Raw genomic sequence first — 10567 nt, 5'->3', positions numbered from 1 at the left:
TATAATTATATAATAAATAAAAAATATATTTATTACTCTTTAATATCATATTAATAGATGGGATCATTCCGAAGATTGGTTTATACCAAAGTATAAAACACAAAAATCCCTAAAATGTAGAGAAAGATATGTCGAAATTTTACTCAACAATGAGGATTACAATTATATGAGCGGTCATATTATTGATGGAAGTAATTTGTTACCCGCGACAGGTTATCTTGCACTTGTTTGGCAAACTTTCGGCATGATAAAAGGGCAAATATATAAAACACTATCAATAGTTTTCCGAGATGTAAACTTTATTCGTGCTATTTATTTGTCGAAAAATTATGCTGTAAATTTGAAAATTGCAATACAGAAAGGTATTAAAAAGGTAACTTTAAAGTAGCATAAGAATACATAAGAATACATATAAACGAATATATAAAAATATTTCAGATGGGAAGTTTGAAATAACCGAAGGAGATAACGTTATTGTGACAGGTACAGTGTACGAGACATTGAATCCAGAACAAGAAATGATTCCGACAAATTTATTACTGGAAAATAATGATGAAGAAGAACTCATGACTGCACATGATATTTACAAGGAATTGAAATTGCGTGGATATCAGTACACCGATTGGTTTCGTGGATTGAAGAGTGCATCTATATCGGGCAAAAAAGGACACATCATATGGAGAAATAATTGGGTAACATTTATGGACTCTATGTTACAGATGAAACTTATCGGATACGATACTAGGGATCTATATGTTCCTACGAGTATTCAAAAAATAGTGATCAATCCAGTGCTTCACGCTTGGAAGCTACAGGACATCACGGATGGTGGAGAAGTTATAACAGACATTAATAAACGTAATTGTTCTTCAATTATCGATTATTCTTCTTACCGATGATTCTTCAATTACCGACAATTATTTGTTCAATATATATATATATATATATATACAATCGTATAAAAAATTTCTGACATAAAGCATATTATTATGTATTATTACAGCATTACCGATACAAATTTATAAAGAGATAGATACGATTAGAGCTGGTGGAATAGAGATACGAGGTCTTAAAACCATTCAAATCAATCGTCGGAATTTAGCCCAAGATACTGTTCTTGAGGAATATACATTTGTAGCTCATTGTGATCGCACTAAAATTCCTTTAAACGAAGCAATTCGGATATCAGCACAACTCGCTTTCGAAGATCATCAAATTATTAATGTGAAAATTGTGGAGCTAGTGAAAGATGAAGATAATGTTGCATTAGAATATCTCTCATCTTCGTTGCTGCTTGAGGCATTTAATGACATGCCGTTAATAAAAACGAGTGTCACTCTATTAACATCACCGAATCGTTTTAGTTCAGATTTATCGCAAAACTTTTCAATCAGAGATTCTGAAAAACCATCTTTAAATGAGAAAGCTTTAATTGTAGCTGGATTCAACCTTTTGACCAAACACGAATCGTTAAAGCGACTATTGCCATTTTTGAGAGAAGGTGGTTACCTGTTGACGCGTGAAAAATGTAATGTAATTGACTATACAAAACATTTACAACAATATGAATTAAATGTTGTTCTTGAAAAGTGTACTGATGAAGAAATGATTGTACTTCTAAAGAAGAAAATTTTGATAGAAAAAAGGATTGTTGTCCACATAAGTAACGATAACTTTAATTGGCTAGAAAATCTAAAGTCACTGATGAACAATGAGAACAAACTCGATGAGAATAATAGAATCATAATTGTTGGAGAGAGAGATTTTGAATGCGGTTTATTAGGTTTTATTAATTGCTTGAGAAAAGAGCCAGGCGGAGAACTTGTTAGAGGTGTGCTTGTTCAAGATAAGGAAGCCCCTAAATTCTGTATTCAAAATCCCTTCTATTTACAGCAATTGCAGAAAGATATGACCATTAATGTATTGCGATCTAATAAAACTTGGGGATCATACAGACATTTAAAATTACCACAATTCAAAGCCAGACCTGTACCTACCGCTAATGTCCGTCAATTAGTACGTCTAAATCTTTTCAAAACATATTACTTGATATCATTGTACAATAATATTATGTATCTCGTCTTTTTAATACTGTCACGCTGTTTCTATTTTATTATACATGTGACACGTTATGATATGAAAAATTTTCTAGGTTTCTGCTGATCTAAGTACACTTTATTGGGTAGAGAATAATAGATCAGTTGAGTTTCGTCATGAGGATTTAGTAAACGTTGTTTACTCATCTCTGAATTTCAAAGATGTATTGCTTACGACTAGTAAAATAATATTTACTGACACGTTTTTGAAAGGACGGTTGAATCAATATTTTCCTATTGGAATGGAATATGTGGGATGGGATGCTAACAAGCAACGCGTAATGGGAATTCGTGAGACTGAGTAAATACTTCATAAAATTAGTATGTTATGTAATTTCATAAAATTGAAATTGAATTAAAATTGTTCTTTTTAGTTGTATAGCAAACGTTGTTGTGAAAGATAAAGATCTGTGTTGGAAAATACCCGACACGTGGACATTCGAGGAAGCAGCGACAGTCCCGGTAGTTTATAGCACGGCTTACTTAGCCCTACACATTTATGGAAAAATAAAAAGTGGTGATAAAATACTTATACATTCTGGTACTGGAGGCGTTGGACAAGCAGCTATCCATCTCGCTCTTCAAAAGGGATGTGAAGTGTTTACTACCGTGGGCACGAATGATAAACGGGATTTTATTAGAAAAATGTTTCCGGCTATTTTGGACAAACATATCGGAAATTCTCGAGATACTAGTTTTGAACAAATGATAATGCAGCAGACGAAAGGTCGCGGAGTCGACATTGTGTTAAATTCATTGGCGGAAGAAAAATTAATCGCCTCTGTTCGGTGTTTAGCTCAAAACGGTCAATTCTTAGAGATTGGCAAATTTGATTTTATTTCTAACAATCCACTAGATATGTCTGTGTTCCAGAAAGGTATCAGTTTTCATGGAATTATATTGGAGAATATATTCACTGATGATCGCAAGTATAAGTCGCTATTGTGCAAAATGGTAGCTGACGGTCTTGAAAATGGAACAATCAAACCAATGCAAGTAAAAATTTTTCCAAAAACAAATGTTGGAGAAGCTTTTAAATATATGGCGAGCGGAAAACATATAGGAAAGGTATGCCTGTACTAATTAATAATAAAATAGCAGATAGAGTTATTTACAAATAATAGTTTTGTCTAAACTTCTATCACACATAATATGTATTCTTAGTGTAATTTTTTTATAGATAATTATAAATATCCATGAAAAGAATGAACCTTTAGATAAGCACATTCTCGCGTACGGTCGCTATTATTGTCTCAGAGATAGAAGTTACATTATACTAGGAGGTCTCGGTGGATTTGGATTAGAGTTAACCGACTGGCTTATACTTCGTGGTGCCAGAAACGTTGTTCTAATTTCGCGAACTGGAATAAAAAACGGTTATCAGCGCATGAAAATTCGACTGTGGAAATCATATGGTGTAAAAGTTCTGCTCCCCAAAAATATTAACATTGCTGACACCAAAGACTGCGAATGTCTCTTACGAAGTGTGGAAAAAGAAGCACCGGTGGATGCAATATTCAATCTCTATATGGTACTGAAAGACAGCTTGTTGAAGAATCAAACCGCTGAAACTTTCGCAGAACCCTTTTTAGCAAAAGCTCGAACAACTCAAACATTGGACAAACTTTCTAGAAAAATCTGCCATAAGTTGAGGCATTTTGTAGTATTTTCTTCCGTTGTCTGCGGCAGAGGAAACGCTGCACAGACTAATTATGGCATGGCCAACTCCATCATGGAGAGAATTTGCGAAAAGAGAGTGAGAGAAAAGTTACCTGGATTGGCGATTCAATGGGGAATTGTAGGTGACGTAGGTTTCTTAGCTGACATGCAGGAAAATAAAGAACAAAGAAAGGACAATAAAGAGTTAATTATCTGCGGCACTGTACAACAGAAAATATCCTGCTGCCTCGACGAACTTGATAAGTTTTTACTTCAAAGCCGGCCAATTGTAAGCAGCATAGTTGTAGCTGAGAAGAAAATAAAATCTTGCGGATTTAACAATTTGGTAGAAACTGTCGCTAATATTTTAGGTAGGTGCATATATTCCTATGCATATATTTTGTACAAAACCAATTTATGAATGATATGGAACAGTACAGTAAAAAAATCACAATAATCTATTTTATACTACAGATATAAGTAACATAAAAGTTGTAAGTCCAAATTCATCTCTGGCCGAACTTGGAATGGACTCCATGATGGTCGTAGAAATCAAACAAACTCTGGAACGAGAGTTTAATATTTTTTTCTCGATACAAGAATTACGAAATCTTACTTTTGCAAAGCTTATTGAAACATCCACAAAAATCAGTGATAATAATATGCATAATAGAAAAAAACTCGACACAAAGAAGTCACAATATTTAACATATTTAGTTCTTGCTATAAAGGATGAAGACTTTATTTCACAAATTTATTCCACTCTCTCGACTAAAGGAACTACAACTGAAGTATTTCTTATACCAGGTATTGACGGATGTGGAACTACATTTAATCATTTAGCACCAAATATTTTATTTTCAACAACATCCTTCCATTATAACACAAGCAATATTGATTCTACTACAAACATTATATCAGAGAAAACTAATCATCTCATAAAGGTATCAGTGAATTACTGTATCAATAATTCGTGTTATATTGACGAATATATTGTTCTTATTTGAGGGACATAAAGTTCACATTGAAAACTTTCATGTATTTACAGTACATAATACCAAAGCTGAGAAATGGGAAAGACTTTGTAATGGTAGGATTCTCCTTCGGATCTATTATCGCAATTGAGTTAACAAGAAGATTGGAAGCTATGAATTTTAAAGGCCGACTGATTCTCATCGATGGCTCTCCTGAATTAGTACAAAAGATATACAAATATTATATGCCAAGTTCTGAATTAGACCTTCAGATTTACGTTCTAACTTATATTATGGAAATTTATTTACCAGGAAGTAGTGAAAAGGTATCATTTTTATCTTAGACTTATATTAAATTAATTTATGGTACATTTCTAATATGATTCTGCTTTTTATGTGAATTGCTATCAATTTTTTGTTCTTTCCTTTGGTCTTGTATATAAAAACGAAATGGATAATTTGATAGATTCTAATGGAATTGAAGAACTGTGATACTTGGAATGAAAGATATGATATTTTCGCCAAACAGTTCGTAGTTGTAAATGCACCACTTTCATCTACAAATTTAAAGACGCTGTGTACAACAATTTACAAACATTTATCTGCTCTCCAAGAATATGATCCTTCTACTTTGACACCTATTAAGTCTTCTATAATTTTGCTAAAACCTACACACCCAATGAACTTATCGATTGAAGAGGATTATGGTTTGTGCAAGGTATTTAAAAAAATTATATTAATTTGTATTGAATAAATCAAATTATCAAAACTTTTGATTAATGAAGTATGCAATTATTTAAGGTAACTCAAAACGTAGTAAAAGTATATTACGTTGAAGGTAATCACGTGACAATCTTGAGAAACAAAAAAATATTAGCTGCAATTAACGGAAATTTATAATTTAATGTTAATATAAATAATTTAATGTTTTAATTTTTATAATATATAATAAATAATTTGTTAATTTAATTTTATAATAAAAATTATTTTATATAAAATATATATTTAAAAATTTAATTTCTAATCAGTATCTTAGCATTAACAAAATCCTATATACAAGAAATTAAAAAAGTTCGTTAGATTATAAGTAATTAAAAAATTATGATTGTACAGGAAATTAAACAATACTAAAAATAGTAACAAGTGTTTTATTGGTTAAAATCCTTAAATATTGCAATATACATACATATTATATCCTAAACCAACCAGATAATCCAGGAGCTTTGTTAGGTCCTAAGAAATCCTGCATATCCTTTTTAGCTATGTCCATAGTTTCTTTATCAATATCATCTTTTACATTTTTGAACATATCAGGAAACACAAATGACTGGTCCTTCGGCTATAAGTGAACAAAGTTATTTTTTTTTATAAAATTTTAAATCCCTTTCTGTAAAAAGAAGCAAGACAATAGTTGCAATCTAACCAGTACGACGTAAGCCAATTTTCTATCGTCCTCCTTAATGACTGAATGCTGCAGTTGATCCCTCTTAAACCTACCCATCGCTATTCTTGTTCTCACTTCAATTACATTGACATTATAAATTTTCTCTAGATAATTTTTTATATCGTATCTGGTCATTTGCATAGAGCAATGAAACTGTACAATATTTGGAGGTTGTTGATCTGTAGGCGCAATTAGCTTCATCCAGAAATTTGGTAGGAAAACTCTTAATTGTGGATTGCCTCTTTGATACATAGGATAACTAGAATATTTAATTAAAATATGCTTTCAATCGAAACTGACACGTAATATATTTCGTTTTCAGTTTCGATAAAAATTTCGATTGGACTCTAATATTTAATATATTAAAATAAGGTTAGAGCTATTGCTTCTAAAGTTTAATTTCAAGATTATTATGTTATCTAATTATCGTATTAAATATTGCGACTTACAATCGTGTTGACATTGTGCTGTGAAATAATAGAGCTTCTTTTCGTATCTAAATAAATATTTTAGAACAAAACGAACGTCTTAGTTATTATGGTTATAACCTCAAACTTTATAGTACTATTTACAGAGATTATTATTACCGACAGATTCAAATTGAATTAAATGGGATTCGAGTCTTTGCTAAATGGGTTTAAATCTTCGCTAAACTCTGGTTTAAACCTCCACTAAACTATAAAACAGTTGTGCTGTAGATTTCAAAATTACTTACTTTGTCTACACGGATTATTTACATGAATGTTTACATTTTGTAAACTAAATGAAAATCTATAGTGTACGTTATACAAACTATAGATTTTCCGTACTCGCAGTGAATAATGGATTCTATGTAGGCAATTATAAATTGTATCACCAACGTAAAACAATATAGAAGAATTACATTATAAAATAGTCTCCATGAAATGTCCAAAATACATTTAGGAATAGGCTAAAGCACCGACGAGATACTATTAAAGACCGTCAATCCTGGGCAAATTTAAAAATTTGCGATATAAAAAGGGCCATTAGGGCCTAAAGGAAATTGAAAAACGCCGACATTATCGACAATTGATATAAATTTGCTATTATTAACATAAATATTTGGCTTATGCATTATAAATTCATGATTTTTTATTATATAAATGTTTCATAAATAAATATGCATACTTGTAAAGCTATAATATCCTATATATTACAGAAAAATTATATTTTTTTTCTGCAGTTATCATTTCTATTGATAATCAAACTTTGACGATAATATTAAAATCACAATTTTAAAGAAAAATCGAGTATTATTGAGTTCTAAATGCATAAATACGTCTACTAAACTAATAAGTTATAAAATTAATGCAATATTATCAGTTTTTAACTCTTAATCACTTCAATATTTTCAAGGACGAAATTCCCGTAAGGATGTCTTTAATAGTATCTCGTCGGTGGTTAAAGATATCGCGCATTTTCAGAATATTTCTGTGAAGTATTTTAAACATTTCAACTGTGTGAGCACAACACACACATATTTCTAATTAAGTATAAACTGTATATAGATAATTCTTATGAAAAAAATTAATAATTGTATAAAATTTTCGTTTGATTATATAATATCGAAAAAAATCTAATCAATTAGTTTGTCTATATAATATCACTCACTATCTATATGTGTATATATATATATATATATGACACCTTAAGCCAATTCTACATTAAGCTGGTTCTATATTAGTTGCAAGCCGATCGCAAATTTGTTGCAACAGCCATATGAAGCGTTGATTTCAAAATGCAAGCTTCAGATTAGCTGTCGCAACAAACTTGCGATCGGCTTACAACTAATGTAAAACCGATTTTATTACACTAGTTTACGTTGTCTACATCTACACGTAGACATAAAATATTATAATTTACGCGTAGATGCACAACCTTGATATTATTAAAGACCGTCGGCCCTGGATAAATTTTCGTGACGTAATGGAGGGCCTGGGAATAACTAAAGAACGATGACATTACCAACAATTGATAAAAATTTACGATTATTAATATAAATATTTTGATAATACATTATTAAATTCGTGATTTTTTTATATAAATGCTGTATAAATAAGTACGCATTTTTAATGCTGTAATATCTTGTATATCGTCGAAAAATTACAATTTTTTTCTCTGCAGTTATCGTTTCTATTGATAATCAAACTCGGATGATAACATTAAAATCAATTTTTAATAAAAATCGTATTATTATACGTTTTTAAACATATATACATATCTAATAAATCATGACATTAATACCGTATTATTAGTTTCTTACTCTTAATCACTTAAATTTTAACAGACACGCGAACTTCCATAATCGCCGTCTAATAGCAGTGTGTTAATAGTATCTCGTCGGTAGCTCCAAGAATACGACGTCGGTGGACGTCAGGATGTATCGTATGAATGTAAGTATTATTCCCTTTGCCTTGTATATAAGCATTATTCTTATTTTATGTCAATTATTGAGATGAACAGAACAAGATAAACTCTCGGAGCGTACGCTTTGTAGCAGAATAGTCAGCAAAGGGGAAACGTAAATGGACTTCATCAGAATTGTCAGAATGGAAGACAAGCCGGCTCTGTGAATCAAATACCAATGACGATCTCGGAACAATTCAGGCAGTCGTGGTTGACAGCAATAATTGGGTCCATCATGTTTGCCACTGGAATGTGTCTACTATTTTGGAATGAGGTTTGCGAATGGCACTTTCTGTCATATGACCAACTCGTTTAAGAAGGGAAAGATATTTAAAAAATTCAATATTGTCATGATTAAATTGTAATAGATAATTTTTTATAGCAAGAGATCCGGGTTCAACTCCCAACCGAAACAATATTTTTCGCAATAAGTTTATTACAATTTTTTAAGATTAAATTTGGGAAATTTAGGGGGGATTATTATAATATTTCAGATTGATTGCGTTGAAAGTCTGACAACCATATCAGCACGCAATTATAATTTCTGAAATTAATTCATTTAAATGAATATATATAATAGTTCAACATCTTAATATTCAGATCATAGTGATGCTTTGCATTTAAAGTAATGCAGCTAACATAAATGGTCTTATTTCCAATCTTATTATTTTTTCATAACATTTCGCGTCTTTTCAGGGAAGAGCCGTAAAAGTAGCGCATTCCTTGGATGAGGCTTTACACAATGTTATCGTGCTTCCTAATTCAATGATGCTATCGTCTGAATATGAGGGCCGCTTGATACATCTATCGGGTCCCATACTAGTCTCTGAACCGTTAACAGAACCAGATTATGGAATTATCATATCAAGCGTGAAGCTAAAGAGGAGAGTTCAGATGTACCAGTGGGTTGAAATCGAGGAAGAACCAAGGTAGTGATAAAAGAATTTATCCTTGATCCTTATCCTTTTGATTGTCGAAAACGAAAACTTTCTTTAATTGAAAATTGCTATTCAATCTATGCTAAATAGCTTAAAAACTCTATTGCACTGCGATATACATATATCAAACATATTAAATTCTTTGTTAAAATCTTTGTTTTTAGTTTTGGTGAAATAACAGAGGGCGAGAAACACTATTATTACACGACAGAATGGAAGGACAAACTCGTGGATTCGGATCACTTTTACATTCGTACAGGCCATCACAATCCCAAGGAAATACCAATCAAGAGTCAGGTGCAGATTGCAGACGAAGTGAAGATTGGCGCTTATACGCTTGGCATGGAATTGAAAAAAAAATTCAATGATTTTGTAGAGATCACCAGTGATGAGAGACCAGAGCGAAAGAACATTAAAATGCACTCTGGACTGTATTACCACAGTGCAGATTTGTGGAATCCTCAAGTATGTCGCTGCAAGAAGTTTTTTTTTTCTTAAAGAGGGAATATTTAAGAATATTTTGAATTTAGAAAACTCCATTTGGAATTAAGAATTAAAATTAATATAATTACAAAGTTCAAGATGAAATTTCCAAAAATTTTTTTCAGAAAAGAGATTGTTCCATTCTGTCAAATTCATAGAAAACTGTTGGAATTTTTCTGTGATCAGACATTCATCATTCAATTTGTATTGTACTTAAAAACTTTTATTTTTATTTCTTTCTTATTTATCTCTAATAGAGCTATTTCTAATATGGCTTACTTTGTTTATAGGTGGGAGATATCAGAATACAATTTTCTTATGCAGGAAAAAACAGTAATGTTTACTCGGTAATTGGCTTGTTGGAAAAAGGTACCATCAAACCATATTACACATCTCATGGTGAAGAAATTTTGCTTCAACGAAAGCATAAAATATCGGTGGATCAGATGTTCCATTTGGAACATGTGCATAATTATTGGCGAACCTGGACCATCAGGTAATTTTTAGATAAAAACAAATATTTTTAATAAAAATAAATGTAAATAA

General features: G+C 31.2%; 3 protein-coding genes across 5 annotated transcripts in view; 2 read left to right on the top strand and 1 right to left on the bottom strand.

Annotated features, from left to right (window-relative positions):
* Positions 1 to 5629, top strand: part of LOC108691722 (fatty acid synthase-like) — an 11707-nt gene extending 6078 nt beyond the window's left edge. Inside the window, exons 10-19 of the mRNA XM_018199587.1 lie at positions 58 to 362; positions 439 to 858; positions 1004 to 2016; positions 2153 to 2397; positions 2471 to 3164; positions 3277 to 4126; positions 4230 to 4699; positions 4804 to 5055; positions 5196 to 5447; positions 5531 to 5629. Of these exons, the coding sequence (XP_018055076.1) occupies positions 58 to 362; positions 439 to 858; positions 1004 to 2016; positions 2153 to 2397; positions 2471 to 3164; positions 3277 to 4126; positions 4230 to 4699; positions 4804 to 5055; positions 5196 to 5447; positions 5531 to 5629 (4600 nt within the window). The remainder of the gene's footprint in view (positions 1 to 57; positions 363 to 438; positions 859 to 1003; positions 2017 to 2152; positions 2398 to 2470; positions 3165 to 3276; positions 4127 to 4229; positions 4700 to 4803; positions 5056 to 5195; positions 5448 to 5530) is intronic.
* A 251-nt stretch (positions 5630 to 5880) lies between these two features.
* LOC108691738 (39S ribosomal protein L23, mitochondrial) lies at positions 5881 to 6726 on the bottom strand. Its single transcript, XM_018199614.1, has 3 exons — positions 6623 to 6726; positions 6153 to 6432; positions 5881 to 6068 (listed from the first exon to the last, which is right to left on the bottom strand). Exons 1-3 carry the CDS (start codon positions 6634 to 6636, stop codon positions 5919 to 5921), a joined length of 444 nt encoding a protein of 147 aa, XP_018055103.1. The 5' UTR covers positions 6637 to 6726; the 3' UTR covers positions 5881 to 5918.
* Positions 6727 to 8445: 1719 nt separating this feature from the next.
* The window catches only part of LOC108691735 (transmembrane protein 43 homolog), a 3335-nt gene continuing 1213 nt past the window's right edge, over positions 8446 to 10567 (top strand). Inside the window, exons 1-5 of one of the 3 annotated variants that reach the window (XM_018199608.1) lie at positions 8446 to 8587; positions 8692 to 8874; positions 9297 to 9529; positions 9703 to 10003; positions 10312 to 10517. In XM_018199608.1, coding sequence (XP_018055097.1) covers positions 8573 to 8587; positions 8692 to 8874; positions 9297 to 9529; positions 9703 to 10003; positions 10312 to 10517 — 938 coding nt within the window. In that variant the 5' untranslated portion in view covers positions 8446 to 8572. Of the gene's footprint in view, positions 8588 to 8649; positions 8875 to 9296; positions 9530 to 9702; positions 10004 to 10311; positions 10518 to 10567 lie in introns of all 3 variants that reach the window. The other 2 variants (XM_018199610.1, XM_018199609.1) reach the window with 2 other exon arrangements.

Source organism: Atta colombica, unplaced genomic scaffold, assembly GCF_001594045.1.
Source record: "Atta colombica isolate Treedump-2 unplaced genomic scaffold, Acol1.0 scaffold51, whole genome shotgun sequence".
Classification (NCBI taxonomy): Eukaryota; Metazoa; Arthropoda; class Insecta; order Hymenoptera; family Formicidae; genus Atta; species Atta colombica.
Note: the sequence above shows the minus strand (reverse complement) of the source record. Positions and strands in the feature narration are given on the sequence as shown.

Bases quoted from the DNA above. Each gene is read 5' to 3' on its own strand.
- LOC108691738 (XM_018199614.1), bottom strand. The intron at 6,069-6,152 runs GTTAGATTGCAA...GTTCACTTATAG, and splicing joins AATTGGCTTACGTCGTACTG to CCGAAGGACCAGTCATTTGT.